The 17,092-nt window shown below is 38.3% G+C and overlaps 1 protein-coding gene across 2 annotated transcripts in view; it reads left to right on the plus strand.

Annotated features, from left to right (window-relative positions):
- CBLB (Cbl proto-oncogene B) overlaps positions 1–17,092 on the plus strand; it is a 65,122-nt gene that overhangs the window by 14,863 nt on the left and 33,167 nt on the right. For both annotated transcript variants that reach the window (XM_035114303.2, XM_035114304.2), the window contains exons 3-5: positions 2,454–2,704; positions 13,995–14,141; positions 15,838–15,994. In XM_035114303.2, the coding sequence (XP_034970194.1) occupies positions 2,454–2,704; positions 13,995–14,141; positions 15,838–15,994 (555 nt within the window). The remainder of the gene's footprint in view (positions 1–2,453; positions 2,705–13,994; positions 14,142–15,837; positions 15,995–17,092) is intronic.

Below are 17,092 nucleotides of genomic sequence, written 5' to 3' on the forward strand. Positions count from 1 at the left end.
TATATGTTTTTAGTATTTTTTTTGATCTGTGTTTTATTTGTTATAAGCCACCTTGAGTCCCGGTTCCGGGGAAATGGTGTGTGTGTGAGAGAGAGATTCGTTTCTTTAACAATTTTTCCATTATATTTTCAAATGTTTTGTAGCTGCTATTAGAAGTGGTCATTTGCAGATGGTGCAGAAGTTACTCAGCTTATGAAAAGTTACTCAGCTGAGTAGTTTTGATTACTGTCTTAGGTGTACATTAGTTAAAAGTTCTTTCCCAAAGTGAGAAGTTGCTTCTAGGTAATCCAGCATAGCCAGTTAAGGTACTTTTCATGAGGCAAACAACTGCACTTTAAATTTGAAGTTCTGAAGAAGTGTGCATGCACACAAAAGCTCATACCAATAACCAATTGCCATTTCACCCCTCAGATAGTTGTCCAGGAATTCTATTTGAAAATGTAATGGATATTCTGTTCAGATTCTGTAATACTTTATGTAACAGTTATTTATATAAATAAAAAAAACACCACTGTTAATTCTACATCCTATGACAGGCATAGGCAAACTCTGGCCCTCCAGATGTCTGGGACTACAATTCCCATCATCCCTAGCTAACAGGATCAGTAGTCAGGGATAATGGGAATTGTAATCCCAAACACCTGGAGGGCCAGAGTTTGCCTATGCCTGTCCTATGAGGATGGTCCAACACCACAAATATATGCATTAACAATAAGCAAGAAGTCATCAGCTATTGCAATAAAAAAACTGACCAATTCAACTGTAGCTTAGTTACCAATTACAAAACATGCTCCATACTGAGAAAACATTTATTCTGGTAGTAAGTGCTTATTAACTTTTACTGGTTGGATTTTTCTTTTCTAGTAAGTACCTAGTGCTTTAAGTAATATGTACGGTAATTAAACAACAACATGCATGCAACAAGTGATAAATATTTTCCTGCCTACAACAAAATTATGCAGTAAATAAATATTTGGCCAGTTAAAATGTTAGCAAGGGTCAAAGATCTTGATCTGTGAAATTACAATATTGAGCTTTTGAGGGGGGAAGAACCACAATATTTGAAGCTGCAAGCACCTGCCTCAGACATTATGAGGATTGAGAGCACCTGACCAGCTTTCTATGAGATCTTTGTTCCAGGCCAGTGTGGTCTAGTGGTTAGAGTGGGAGACCAAGGTTCAAATCCCCACAGAGCCACAAAGCCCACTGGGTAACTTTGAGCCACTCACAATATCTCTCAGCCTAATCTACCTCACAGTGTTAAATGGAGGGGGAGGGGAGTGCATGTGCCATCTTATACTAATAATAATTTTAAGGTTTTTTAAATCATTTTTTAATCATTCACTTATGTGATGATCAAGCTGCATGTTTTTGGTTTCATCTTACTTTTGACCAACTACCCACTTTTTATCATATATAAACACAGAAAAAACCCACAACTCCATTCCCCCTTTCATCTTAAGTCTTGATTCAAAACTTAAGTCACACTAAGTACTGTATAAAACAATGTGAAAAAAATGTTAAAAGACTGCTAAATATTTAGACTATTCAGTTTTCCCCTAAATTTTAATGTCATCAATGTCATCAGTTATGTATTCTGTTACTCACTTCACTTGATATACAACTCATTGGTCTTGGACACTGCTTCCAATTGTTGCTTGGGATTTCTATTTTCCAGTCTTATTTGAATGTTTAGTCTTATCAGCTCCATTCACTTTGACAACTTGAATCAGTTCAGAGGTAACAGGAAATCGTTTCCCAGTACAGTGGACGCTCGGGTTGCGAACGTGATCCATGCGGGAGGCACATTCGCAACCCGCAGCGCCACGTTTGCGCACGTGCGGGTCGCGACTCAGTGTTTCTGTGCATGTGCGAGCGCCGAAACCCAGAAGTAACCTGTTCGGGTACTTCCGGGTTTGGCATGGTGCGCAACCTGAAGCATCTGTAACCTGAGGTATGACTGTATAAGAATAAGCTGCAGTCGGCATTGGGTTCACATGCACTCTTCTTCTTTTCTTTCATGTCCACCAGGAAATAGAAAGCATTTGTTCTTGATTTTGAACTAGCCATATTTCCATGTGACATCAGAACCAGGATCAAACCATCTTTTCAGTCCGACAAGTTTGGACATTGTGTGGTATTCTTAGTTTGCAAATCAAGATTGGGTTTCCTTGCAGGCATGAAAGAAAAGGTGGGATGAGGGAGTGTGAAAGGTGTGGTTTTCCTTTACATTTGAAATGAGCTTTTTTATGTTCTTCCATGCTACAAATGTCTGCAGCGCATTCCTGACCAAATGGTTCTTGTTTTGTCAGCAAAGCTAGGATTGCTTGGGACAATATACAATGTTATGGCTTAAATATATGTTTCCAGATGCTGTCTTTGATATGCAGTAAAGTTTTGTCCATTTTGATAATTTATCATTCATGTGAAATTTAATTGTTCTTTGGTTCTAGGTGAGACTGTGTCAGAACCCCAAACTTCAGTTGAAAAACAGCCCACCTTATATACTTGACATTTTACCGGATACCTATCAACACTTGCGACTTATATTGAGCAAGTATGATGACAGCCAGAAACTTGCACAGCTCAGTGAAAATGAATATTTTAAAATCTATATTGACAGTCTCATGAAAAAATCAAAACGGGCTATAAGACTTTTTAAAGAGGGGAAAGAGAGGATGTATGAAGAGCAATCACAGGACAGGTAAGAAAACTTTGTTTGGCCAATTGGTCATGGCCAATTATAGCACAACTTTATTTGTATATTTCAGCAGTATTTGGATACTTAGCTATTTGAGGACATAATGTTTATTTTCTGAAAACTGTGACCTGAAGGTCAGCTAGTAACTCATTGCATTATTTTTTATTTCTATAGTATTCATAACTTTCAGTGAACTTCTGATGCAACTGTTTTCTTATGAAGTCTTACTTCTTATGTACAGTTCATACTGTATAGGAACATAGCCTCTTAGAGTGCCAGAGTTGGAGGCTTGCTTTCATGACGCATATAAAGTAACAGCAGGGTTATCAATCTTTTTGGGGCTATGGGCATATATGCAAACTGGAGAAACAGCTGTGGGTTCAAATACACTCTGCAATTAAGCACACACTGCACCCTATTGGTTTCAATAGAATGCATAGTCAAGTCTAATTTCAGTGCGGAGAGGGACCTTGAGGGTACCAGTGAAGGACTCTTGCGTATTTATGTAAAATAGTTTTGGAGATGCTTTGTGGCCAATGTGAGTTTGGTGCTGGATTTGTGAACACTTCCAAAATATTAATGTGACACTTGTTTTCCTGATTTCATGAAGTAAGGTGTTGGTGACGATAATCATACTTAATAATAAGCCAATCATCCTGGCTTATCATGGTTTCTTGTGAACAAGCAGCATGTTGAAATGCACAGCCCCAACATTGTTGTAGAAAACCAGGAAGCCTTAGCTTCCCATTATATCTGAACCAGAAATTATGGTTTGTTGTATAATTGGCAAGCCAGCAACAACCAAGGTTTTGGGATAGCTATCATGGATAGTTAGGGGAAAACATGATTCCTGGTTCTGACTTAATCACTGTTGCAAGCACACACAGTTAAAAGTACTTATTGGAAGTTTTTTATTTATTTCTGATTTTATTTGTTCATCTTTCATGTCCTTTGTGACCAGAGAGATCCTGCCAAAGTTGTGTCATGGAGCTCAACATTTATTTAAAAGCCTAGGAATTAATACTAGGCATTTTAGTCTTGAATCCTGGTGGTAAGAAAAGAAAAGCTACTTGGTATATTGATTTTAGTGAAATTATTTTCCGAGCAAGTTAAGTTTTATATGTGCTTGAAAAAGTAATAAGTAGAAGAATATAATAATTAAGAATGTTGCTTTGTGAAGGAATCATGCAAAAGTGAAGGGACGCTTTTTTTTAGGAAGGCAAGTGGATGTTAAGCATGGGTGGAAGATTCACATGAAAATTAATGTCTCAAAGCTTTTTAAACTGTGGAAAGGATTTGCTTCATTTCTGACTTAAAACAAATGCAGCCATAAAGAGTTAAATGTAATGGAGCATGTGTGAACTTTTGAGTGTGTGTTAAAGAGCATAGTAAAATAGTAGTGCTTATGATGCTCTTTCATTCTCAAAGTGTGGTTCTGTTGTTGACTTTAACAGGCCAAGCTGCAAATAGCAAGTTAGTCATGCTACTTTGCATTTGACAGGGACATTCCTCCTCTTCCCCTTTCTTTATAAAATCCTTACACAGTTTGTAGATCCCATGTAATGTCAGATGCAGGGGGAAATGTCACTTCAAAACACAGGTAAGAGTAGAGAAGTTTTTAATAATAACTGTGGCTAGCACCATGTGGTGTTGCATTTGAATGTATGCATCATTGAGTGATGCCAAGTAAAATTCAAATGGAAATAGATGATGTAGGTTGTTATCTGAAACATACTTAGTAGGGAATAAATCCTATTGAATCCAGACTTGCTTCTCGCTAAACTTGCATTGGATTGTACTTCTTATAAATCCAGCTTTGGGAAACAACAAGAGGCAGGTAATAAGCATTCTCAGTGAACCTGGACATTTACAGAAGTAGAAAAAACAACAACCGTAAGTTCTGCTGCCACTGCAACCCAACCTAATGAAATCTAATGATACTCAGTGTCTTGCTGGAGTGGGGGTGGAAAATCAAGAAAAAGGAGGCAACTCCCCATTTGTTTGGGAGTTGCATTCTGAGGCACCGTGCACATCAGCGGGATGCGCTTAAGCCTGCCCTGTTCTATCCCACTTCCTTTTTGTGCCGAAAACAGTGTGCAAAAGAGTTCATATGCGTACCAAACACGTGCAATTGGGGAGTGGCCTGTATCTTGAAAGAAGAAGTGATTGCCTATTATGAGCACTGAATGGGAACACTGTGTGTGTGTGTGTGTGTGTGTATATACACACACACACATATATATATATATATATTGCAAGTTCCACTTCTGCCTCCATATAAAGGGGGAGGGGAAGACACATTTACTTGAGGCTTGTGCTGGGTTCTTGCATCTGAACTGGACCACAGACATACGTAACTAGAAGGATGTGGTCCTCCATTTATATTCATGTAACAAGCTGTGGTTGGCTTGTTATGTCTGAACTTGTCCAATGATTCTCAGTTTACTGCCTGTTGTCACACAAATCATTTCCCTGTTAAAGCAAACAGAGTGATGTTTTTAAAATAGGTATGGCTAATCTTTGTGAACTTTACAATTCATAGCAAAGGAGAGCTCAAACTGGTGAATAAATATCCCTAAGCTGTGTTTAGTTGTAACTTAATGTTGCTTATTTGAACAGTTTTTCAGAACAGAATGTCTTAATTAGAAATATGAAAGCATGGTAGAATTTTTTTAAAAGAAGGAAGTACTTTGAAGTGGCACATTGCTGTCTTTTTCAGAAATATATTCTGGCAGTCTATGACAAAAACAAATCAAAACCTCCTTAAGTCCGGGCATACTGCTGTGATGAAGTTATTGCCGGAGTGCTTTATGTGCATTCTAATGTTAAAATGTACTTCTTAAAATTGCTAATTTAAGCATACTTAGTTGCTGTTAAAGAGTTTGCTGTTAAAGAGTTTGAGGCCCACCAATTCAGCTGACAATCCCACAAAATCCCTGGTTGATCTGTGGAATGGGAAAAAGATGACCTGGATTGGTTGATGGGATCACTCCCAAGTGCCCCTGCTCATTGTATTGAGCTCTGTTCCTTGGTTATTTAATGAAATACTTAGGAAGAGGACTAAAACAACCATTGCCTGGGTGCAGTGATGGACTGTAGATGGCTAACAAGTGGAAGCTCAATCCAGACAAGAGAGAGGTATTGATGGCCAGTAGGCAAATTGATCTGGATTGTAAGTACATACTATTCTGGATGGAGTGGCACTCCCTGTAGAGGATCAGGTTTGCAGTTTGAGTGTGCTTCTGGATGCCCAGGTGACCGCTGTAGCCAGGCGTGCTTTTGTTCTGCTTTGGCTGTTGTACCCGCTACACCCGTTCTTGGAGAAGACAGATCTGGTCATAATGTTGCATACCTTGGCCATTTCCAGATGTTACTATTGCAGTGTGTTCTGGATGCGCCTTTGAGAAGTGTTTAAAAACTGTGGCTGATACAATGCACAGTGGCTCAGATTCTTCCTGGTGTATATTTCTCAGAACATGTTGGTTTGTTTTTGTTTTTATTATGTATTTTGTGTTATCATTTTGTCAAAATTCCCTGAGTGTGTGTCAGTTTAATCAGGGACATGGGACTTGTGGCCATCCAGTTTTGAGGATCTAGCCAGCATTATCAATCTTCACATCTGGAGGATCACATTTCTCCATCCTTGTTCCAGAGAAGCTGTTTACATTTTGCCTTAACATTAGAGTAGACACAAATTTTAATTGAAATATGAAAAGGAAGCAACATCCTGATGGTATTGATCTTTTACTTTTAACCCTATTAATTAATACTCTGTGAAGAATGAACAGTAATGGCTTTCAGAGCTTCATAATAAAATGCTGATTAGAGACATTTAGTGATATAGTTTGTTGTTGACTCAGTTGGTATCCAGATGAGAGGTGGTTGCCTATAAATGTTTGCATTATCCCTGTTGTTCATGTAGCCCAAACTATATTTTTTTCCTTTTTAAAAGCACCACATTGTTTGCAAGCAGTGATCCTTCTGATGCCAAATAGTGTGTAATCTGGTTACGTTACAACCTGCGTAATCATTGTTCTACAATAAGAGCAATAAATAATAATGTGCTTGTGGAGTTAAATCCTTTCCTGTCCAAGTTAGCTATTAAGATTACCAGTAAACTACTGTTTTTGCAGCGCAGAAGCAATGAGCTGGTGCCGTTTATGAATAAAATCACTAGGTCTAGTTCCTTCTCTCACTGATTAGAATAGTAAGTGCTTTAAGGTCTGCAGTGCAAATAATCACCAACAGTGCCTCCTCTAAAGCCCCTTAAGCCAATCAACATGTATCCAATCTTCAATTAAACTTAATAAATGAGTGTTGCTTTTATGTTTCAGAGCTGTTGATAACATTTGGTTTGGGGAAACCTTAAACATAGGCAGCATAAATTAAATACATTCAGTCTTACTGCTAAGAACTTAATGATTTTCTTTTTCCTGTCCCTGCTCACCCCACCCCACGTTCTGTACTGTATCTGTATGGAATGTATGCATTCCTTTATGTTTAGCATCATAGAATTGTAGAGTTAGAAGAGACCCTAAGAGTCATCTAGTCCAACCCCCTGCATTGCAGGAATCTCAACTCAAGCACACATGACAGATGGCCATCCAATCTCTGCTTAAAGGAGAGTCCATCACCATTCCACTGTCAAGCAGCTCGTGCTTAGATTTTTCTCCCTAATACTATATGCTGATAAGATAAGCATAAGCAAGGCAACCAACCCCAACTCCCCTTAGATATACACCTGCTGTTGCAACTGTATGGTGGATTTTTTACTTTCTCTTCTGTAAGGAAACACAGCAAAATGGTCTGTGCTAGAGCTTTTTGTTTCTATTTTCTGTTGAACACAAAAGACTGGAAATGTGCTGTGTGTGGTGTTCCACATGCATGCACTGTGGGACACGAGTTATATTCATCAAATTGTGAGGAGCTGCAGCTGGAAAGGAAAACTGGCAGTTATCCCATAGGTGCATGCAAGTGCTTCTATACCAGTGTAGGGCTCTTTGGATCCTGGTCCAAGTTGAAACATTATTGAGGAATTTGCCTTATGTGTATATAGAATTGACCTTTCATTGCATGTAGAGATCTGAACATTTTGTTCCCTTTGATAGCTCATAACAGCACAATTAGGTGCATGTCTCAGAAGAAACTCTCATTTAGTGCAATAGGACATACTCCCAGGCAAGTCCCTTGTATTCAGTGGGAATTCAGTGGGTTCTTTAAAGAAAGATATATTTAAAATAACAAAACAAAAAACAAAAAACCTTGCCTAGAACAAATTAGTGGAATATATTATGTCTTAGCAATACAGACCTGCAGTGTGAAGATTTAGTGTATCAAGCCTATACAGGTTTCTGAAATCTTAAGCTGGAAAAGTGACACTGTTGGAAGCAACTCCACTGCAGGTAAATGATAGGCAGGAATGGCTTAGCAAAATGCAAATTCAGCAGTGCCAGAATTTTGAACAAATGAAGGGTGTGAACATTTTGCAGGCCCACAGAATATTTTTTTCATAGACATATAATTTGTGGTTGGACATGGGATTCCTACTGCAGTGGAATTTCTAATTACCTGCATGCATTTCTCTTGTAGCATTTTCTCTAGTCATTATTTCTTCCATCTTAAACATCTGATGTAACTCCTTTATACACTCCATTTGTGGGCTTTTGAATCTGAGGAATGACTCAGTGTTAGGGAATATAATGCACTGCAGCTTTCAGAAGAAAAATGGTTATACTGACTTGAATTATTGGTAGCATATTGCAGCTTACACTTATATTTCACTTGAGTTCTGGTATAGTTTCCCCTTTCAACAGTAGACACTATGCCTTGTGAGGTTGAAGACTAGTATCTGAACCATTTTCATAATAGTCAGGAAATCAAGATGTTGGGAACTGCTTAGTAAGCTGTATTGGCTCTGGCACTGTGAATACATTGATACTCCTGATAAGTGGAATGTATAGATATTCATCCCAAACAAATTTAGTGCTTGGGAAATTTTGTTTTTGACATGTTCGCTTTGGAATGCAATAACAATAACAATAATATGTTTATAATAGAAGATCAGTGAAGTGGAAATAAAGCAAGTGTCGTATTCACAGCTTTTATCATGATTTGCAAAAAGTGGAATATTTGTTGTGTATGAATATTTAAAGTTGGTAGGCAGTCTCAAGTAGCACATCATTTAACAATCAAGCTAAATACTTTTGCAGCATGTAGACCTGTGTCTGATTATTTACTTGTATGACTAATGCCCACAGTTAAACAGCTTGCAGTCTATTGATAATAGATTTCCTGTGGTTATTTGAGAAGAAGGTGAGTGGCTCAGAGGTAGTGGCTTGTACTGGCCAATTACAATTTGACATGCTAAGAGACCAAATGGCCAGCAATGTTACTGTGCTGAATGCTTGCACTGAGTTTGGATTATCTAGTTGTATGACTCATACCAATACCTTAATGAAAATTCCCATAGCCTCATGGGGAGATCAGGCCTTCTCTCCAGTCTTACATTGAGTAATATGGCTTATAAGAAATTAGTGTTGTGAGAAGTTGTGTGGGAGATTCTGTATCTGGAAAAAAGGTTCCATAATGTGAGCAAGATGCTTGAGCAACAAAGTGGGGATTCAGTCTTGCGAAGGAGAGTGTAGGAGGGGTTTCCTTTCAGCTTTATGAAAAGAAACAAAACTACTATTTTCCACTTTAATCAGTGCTACAAGCTCATTACTGAAGAGCAGTATTCAACAATATGCTTATGATGAAAGGAAAACTTGCTCTATTTTTTCCTTTCACTTTTGAAGTCTTCAGAATGATATTAAGAAAAGACAGAGCACTTCATATGTGTGAAGATGGGAAACATACAGGTGAAAATAATAAATAGTGGGATTTTGGTCCTGAAGTAGCTTTGTAAGCCATATGTGCCTTTCATGATATATAAATCAAAATACTGAGTTGTATTAAGAACCCATTATTTCATTTGATATTTAAATGTAATCTGTAGTACTTGTTTATACTCTCTCTCTCTCTCTCTCTCTCTCTCTCTCTCTCTCTCTCTCTCTCAAAATTTAGACAGGCACCATCTCCAATGGTATTTTAGCACCTCCTTAAAATATATTTGTTAAACTAGATTTTTGCAGTTAGATAATTCTGTTTCTGTTCTTTTTGCTTCTGCCTCATTGCAGCTGCATTTTATTTTATTAGTATTAATTTGTATCCTGCCTTTCCACTCAGAGGAGCCCAGAGAAGGAAGCAAACATTGAAATGATAAAACAATGCAATTTAAAATAGAATAAACATATATTTGGAAACACATAGAACATATAAAAACATTTAAATACAATTGCATACCCAGTGGATGATTCAGGATTGCTGACACATGATCCCATAAGGCTGACCCACTTATGAACCAAGCATTCATATTCTGCACTAGCTGCAGCCTCCAGACTTTTAGGCCAGCGCCACAAAACAGCACATTACAGTAATCTAAGCAGGTCACCAGAGCATGGACAACTGAAGTCCATCTATTCCAGTCCAGGAACAGCTGTAGCTCTCTAACCTGCCTAAGCTAGAGGATAGTAATTCTGGGCCACAGAAGCCACTTGATAATCCATTGACAGGTTAGGAGAGGGTGAGAAGAAAAACTGGCCTTTTGTCCCTCCTGGGGTTCCACACTCAACCCTATGAATTCCAGACTGGCTTGTGTATTGAACATATGAACCCTTTTAGTGAAGGTTTGAACACACAGGGACATTTTGCTTCAGACACCTTATTTAAAGTATTTTAAAGATATTTATTCATGTATGTTGGTGCTTTCCTCCTTCCTGCCCACAGTATATTATTTCAGGTTGTGGTTGTAGTAGGGTTAAATAAAAAGATTCAGTTGGTCAGTGCAGAGCTGCTGCGGGTAATAACCTCAGACAAAACCTGGCTGAGGGGAGAAGGGAGGATAGATGTGAGTCCCATCCTGACCAGAGTTGGAGTATGGGAAGAAGGTATTTAAAGAGAACCTGTTATATTTGTCAATTCAACCAAGTTAAAGTCTGATTCAAAAGCTAAGCTGCAAACACCAGGACTAAAGGAAACTGATTGCATGCTGAAAGCTGTTGCCCCTAGATGTGTGTTCTCTGTAGGCTAGTACGGGTTCCTTGAATTGCATCCAGTATACAGTGGTGCCTTGGTTTAAGAACAGTCCTGTTTACGAATGATTCGGTTTACGAACTCCGCAAAACCGGAAGTAGTGTCTTGGTTTGCACACTTGTGCAAACAGTGGAAGGGCACCGGCTGCCAGGAAGCCTTATTAGGGAAAGTGCACCTTGGTTTAAGAACGGTTTTGGTTTAAGAACGGACTTCCGGAATGGATTAAGTTTGTAAACCGAGGTACCACTGTACTTTATTGGCATATTAAGGTTATGTGTTGCTAAAATGCATTACGTAGACAGGGCAGTGAAATTGATTAATATTAAAGATAGGTATCAAGAGCTGTGTTGAAGCTGAATAACTGCCCCCCCTTGATTTCTGGACAAACAGGTTTGGAGGCGAGTAGGGGGGAAGAGTTGTCCTTTCTCCTGCTCTGAAGTCTCTTCCCCACCCTCTCCTGAGTTCCAGCTTGGCTTGTGGTCTTAGCAGAAACACTTGTTCTAGGGCAGGCATAGGCAAACTTGGCCCTCCAGATGTTTTGGGACTACAACTCCCATAATCCCTAACAGGACCCAGTGGTCAGGGATGATGGGAGTTGTAGTCCCAAAACATCTGGAGGGCCAAGTTTGCTTATGCCTGTTCTAGGATTTGTGCATGCAGATACTGTACATTTTCATCTGTGTTTCATTGGAGTTTCTAGTGCTTTGGGGGGCATTACAAGGAAGGAAAAGAGCATCCTTTCAAATTATGACCACATTTGGAATATCACATGGACCTCTGGATATTGTTGTCAAATTGGAAACAATATAGTAGACAAGTTCTAAAAGACTATAAATGTTTCAAAGGCAAATCCTAAGAAGAGCTAAAGAAACTGGGTAAGTTTAGCCTAGAGTAGAATATTAAAGAGAAAACATTAAGAGGTTGTCAGGGGAAAGATAACAGATCATTTATCTTATCTGCTGAGGTTACAAGCAAGATGCAGTGGTTTTCATCTACAAGTAGGAGATGATGGTTACACACTTTGGGGGGGAATTCTAGCTGTTAGAGCGGGTCGGGGCATGCCACGGTTGACATTTAGAAATAGTTGTTTGTGCTTACATAGGCTGAAGATCTAGTCGCTGATACCACTTATTCACCACCTAGTTGTTTCTCACCCCGTTTTCTATCTGAATTTAACTAAGTTGTTTAGTTATGTGTTGATCTACTATATATTTTGGAAAGTAGTTTGTCCTTTATGCACTTGGGTGCCTCTTGATGTATTGTCACACAGACGGTTCCCAGGATAGAGGAGCCATTTTTGTCTACATTTTGAAACCACTGGATACCATTGTGAATCAAAACGGTGGGCCAAACCTTTACAAATGGCACCAATTTCGATACCTCTGAAGATATTATCTCCCATTTTGATACAACAGTTCCCGAGCTAGAGGAGCAAATTTGGGTCTGTGTTTGGAAACCATTGGATACCCTTTTGAATCAAGATGATGGATCAAATCTTTCCAAACTTCATTGATTTGGGCACCTTTGAAGATACTGTTGCTCAGTTTGGTATGACAATTACTGAATTGGAGGGTTGGGTTTTGGTTTACATTTGGATATTGTCAGACACAATTTTGAGCGTTACCAGAATATGTGCATTAAAATTTGCCTTTGGGGCTTAGGCAGCTCCAGAACTTTTCCTGGGTAGTAACATATTTCATTGATACTGAGTTTTTGATACAAGCATTGTTTAGGCCGTGTCTTAGCACTTTTCCTTTTGTTAGTGGACCAAAATGACTTTATTAAAAAATACAAACTTTATTAAAGAATAGAATTTACACAAGAATGAAAACGAAGAACACTACAAAGTTAATAATACATACACTTCAAATATCAATGACATACCACAGACAACTTTGAGTAAGAAAAGTGTAGTTTGGAGAGAAATTTTTGTTCGAACAGCACACAGGAGGCATCATTGGCCATCTGTCAGGGTCTCACTCTGATGCCAGCCTTGGGCCTCCCTGTTCAGGGTCTGGGTCTATGAGCTGTCTGTCACTTTAAATAATCATAATACTCCCAATGTAACATCACTCAAAGTCATTATGGGACATTAAATTGGCAACCTTGCTTTTCCAATTTCTGAATGGTTCCCAGATTTTGACTGTGTGCTCCCTGGGGTCAGAATTTTTCTGTTTCCTTGCTAATGTTACTGCATGTAAAGTACTATGTACATTGAAAAATACAAGTCTGTGAAGCTTCCCTGTGTGTTACAGTAATCACTGAAAACTCCAGGCTGTTGAAAAGCTGAGATCAAGGCCAACCTTGTAATTTGCTACTTGCCAAAGACAATTAGCAATTTTTATCAGAGCAAGTAGCTCTTCGGGCTCACTATCTGACCTGTGACATGCATGTGGACATTACCGGTAGTAGATGGGCTAGTAAAGTCTTTTTGCCTGCATTTCTTTTTGTACACCTGGGACATGTTTCATTTTTATTTGAAAGAAAACTGTGCCTCATCAGGAAGGAATGTGAAATTTAATGTTCTGCGTACTGTACATTAAATTATGTTAGAAAGAACTTTGTGAAAAGCAGTTTTGCCCTTAAAATAACATTATGTGTGGTTTAAAATAAATTCCACTTACTTTTGTAAAAGCAGTTGACGTCCCTGAATATCAATCAATAAGTATCAACAAGTTGTTTTCCTTTGTCTTACTATGTTTTACAAATCTTCTCTTATATGGTGCTGATTGCCTTCAGTGGCTGCTTGAGTCATTGTTTTGTAACAATAGAGCTATCAATTTCTGAGCTGTTTCTTATGATATAACCTCAACAGTTTTATGAAACAACTGCATTGAATACAGCTATATTTCACCTTTTAAAGTGCAGTAACTTTCATTATTGAAGATTTTTGAATCTACATAAACAATTTATCAAATTTAATATATGGCTTTTGTTTTTATTTAAATACATTAAAATGTACCCAAGAAGTGGCATTGTTATTTAGCAAATGTTTTCTAAAGCACTGTTTAATTGTGGTATGAATGTGGTCTTAAAAATAAGAAAACATGGGACACATGTTGCTTTTTGAATTTTTGTAATTCAGGTCTTCGTTTTCCTTTCAAACAAGACAGTTCTTTGGTATACTTTGCTTAGTTTACCCCCTGTTTTATTTCATTGAAAGGCGAAATCTCACAAAGCTGTCCCTCATCTTCAGTCACATGCTTGCAGAAATCAAGGCAATCTTCCCTAATGGTCAGTTCCAGGGTGACAACTTTCGTATCACAAAAGCTGATGCTGCAGAATTCTGGAAGAAGTTTTTCGGTGAGAAGTAAGTATAATCAATTTTGCAAAAGTTTTTTGTGTTGCATATGATTCCCAAGGAGGTCCTGAAGTCTCTCCCACCCCCATTTTTAGTATCCTTTTAACATTTATGTATAAGGACAAGTACATAAGAGACACTTGTCACGTAAGGTTTTGACCAGATGTGGCTAAAGTGCCTTGCAAACTATTCATAACAGACTTAATTGCCTGAAGTAGATGTTAACAGATCCCAGACAATCCAAAGAAGGTGTGCTGGACACAGGCCCGGCTCTAGGTGCAGTCCTGGTGGTGCAGGGCCGGCAGGGGGAGCGCTGCAGGGCGAAGCCGCGCGGAAGCCGTGCTGCGAGGGTGCCGGAGCGATCTCAGCGCCAGGGTGCCCGACCTGCTCGAGACGGCCCTGGCTGGATAGTTACTTGAGGATGCAATGGAGGAAGAGAAGTGAGACCCCCCTCACCACCACACAGTAGGCATGTTAAACTTGTACTCAGTGAAATTCACAGCACATCTTTTGCCACTTGCGTTCTAGCCTTTGTTTCTAGACCAATTTGCTATATAATTGTATATCTTGAAGCAGATTACAGTAAGGAGTCAGAGACTCAAAAAACCCACAATAAAACTCAATATCGATATTTAGGTAATTGATATAAAAGTTCAAAAGGAAAATTAAAAGATATAAAAAGATGTAAAAAGTACAAAAGGAAAATTAGATTACTAAAACTAAAAATATTGAAACTAACAATATGAAGCTGTACATTCTAGTGGTCAGCAGTTGAGGAAGGCTTGGACAGAAAGGTCCATTTTCATTAGCTGTATTCAAATGGTAGTATTGGTTGGAGTGGATTTGTGGCTATTGATACCAGGTTTTATGAGGTAATAAATTTGAATATTCCACAGTTATCATAATAGGTGTTATCTAGGTATTACATTTCCTGATGCACAAAAATACTGTATTAAAATTCTCAGAAAATATAATACCCCTGAAAAAACCCAGACCATATATAAGGTAACATGTTGACACTGCACAAGTAAGAAAATGTGCCTTTATTGTACTAGGAAAAGTTATTATGATCTTATTTAGTGCTGAAGGTTGTGTTGAAATTCAGCATGATCTGGAAGACTGAAGTTAATTTCTGTGTAATCCATATATTAACGAACCTGCTCACCTCTGTGAGTTTGATCCTATCTAAAATTTCATTCTGTGAAGTTCTTACACAGCCACTCCCTGTGAGCTATTTTTGCTTCAAGGTAGGAAATTCCTTTGGCAAGATTGCTTATGTATGGCAGGTCTGTGACTGTAACTATTTGAGTATAGGCTCTTCAAAACCTCACATCCTACAACCTATCTACCTACTTGTCTTTCAGCAAGTTGCATTATTGAAACATCTGGGTATATTGGGAAAGAATACAGATAGTAATAAATCAAAAAGAAAAAAAGTCTACACTTTATATTAGCTGGGAAATTTGCTGAGATGGCACTAAGACCTCAGAAAGTTTATTGCTAAAATTTAGCATTCAGCTACTGCTGTGCCGTTTAGACACCAATTTCTGCCATCATCTCTCTTCTCTCCTCACCCCTGACCATGGTGCTGCCAGAACATGATGTGTAATCATGAACCTACATGGCTCTGATTTTACAGGATGTGATGTTACTTAGAAAATGGTAGCATATTGTGTAACACTTCAATAATGTTTTTGCATTACAGAACCATAGTGCCTTGGAAGGTGTTCCGTCAGTGTCTACATGAAGTGCATCAGATTAGTTCTGGTTTGGAAGCAATGGCTTTGAAATCTACTATTGATTTAACCTGCAATGACTACATTTCAGTCTTTGAATTTGATATCTTCACCAGATTATTCCAGGTAAATTATTCAGCCTAGTATTGAACATCCTCATGTTGTCTACAACCAAGAATGTTTCTTTAAACCCTACAAAGCATTCACTAATGGTTGAAGTCAATATGCCATTTTGTTCAGTTAAAAACAAAAATCTTTGCCAAATGTCAAGAAAAAAAAGACTGATTAAAACTGAATAAAAGCCGAGGCTTGGTTTATCTCAGAAACTTTATTTGTGTGAATTATCTTTGGCTTATCTTTTAAAATAAAAAACCAGTTTGCTTATTATGCTTAGAGCTCCTCTATTACGTTTTTCTCACCTTCACAATAAATATAGTGGTGTAAGGAGAGAGTACATATGAGAAAAGAAAAAATTCTTCCGTTTATGAGGGCAGCTTAAAGACTCAGACAAACTAAGTATCTGGGTATCGGAATATGAGATAGGATCTGTTTATATTCTTGAACTCTATATATTGTAATAGCTGGCAGGTTTAGTATATTACCATGCATCACTGCTGTGATAAATTGCATACTTAACACTAGGTAAGAGTACAGTGGTACCTCGGGTTACGAACGCGATCCGTTCCGGGTCGCAGTTCGTAACCTGAAAAGTTCGTAACCCGAAAAGGGCCCGAACCGCCGTTTTGCGCATGCGCAAAGCGCTATTTTAGCTATTTTCGCGCTTTGCGCTTGTGCAAAGGCGCGCGGCGAAAATACTTCCGGGTTTGCGAAGTTCGTAACCCGGGTTGTTCGTAACCCGAGGTGTTCGCAGCCCGAGGTACGACTGTATAGAAATTGCTGCTGTATTCTTGGGCCCCTGATGGTTGGGTACTATAGCTTTCTATTCTGTTTTATTGCATTGTTTTATTGTATTGTGAATCATGTTAAAATTATTTTTATTAAAGGCAGTATATAAAGAGAGAGAAAAAATAGTTTTGATTGAAGATCAAAGTTTTGATAGCTGCTTCATGAGGTGCAACAGTTTATATTTAGCTGACAGTAGGCTTTTCTTCACCTGCTGTGAACTTAGGCATGTTTCCCCCAGTTAAATTGTATCAAAGCTAATCATGTACAGTGAATGAATAACAACAACAACAACAACAACAAACTTTTATTTGTATCCCA

Source organism: Zootoca vivipara, chromosome 4 (assembly GCF_963506605.1).
Source record: "Zootoca vivipara chromosome 4, rZooViv1.1, whole genome shotgun sequence".
Classification (NCBI taxonomy): Eukaryota; Metazoa; Chordata; class Lepidosauria; order Squamata; family Lacertidae; genus Zootoca; species Zootoca vivipara.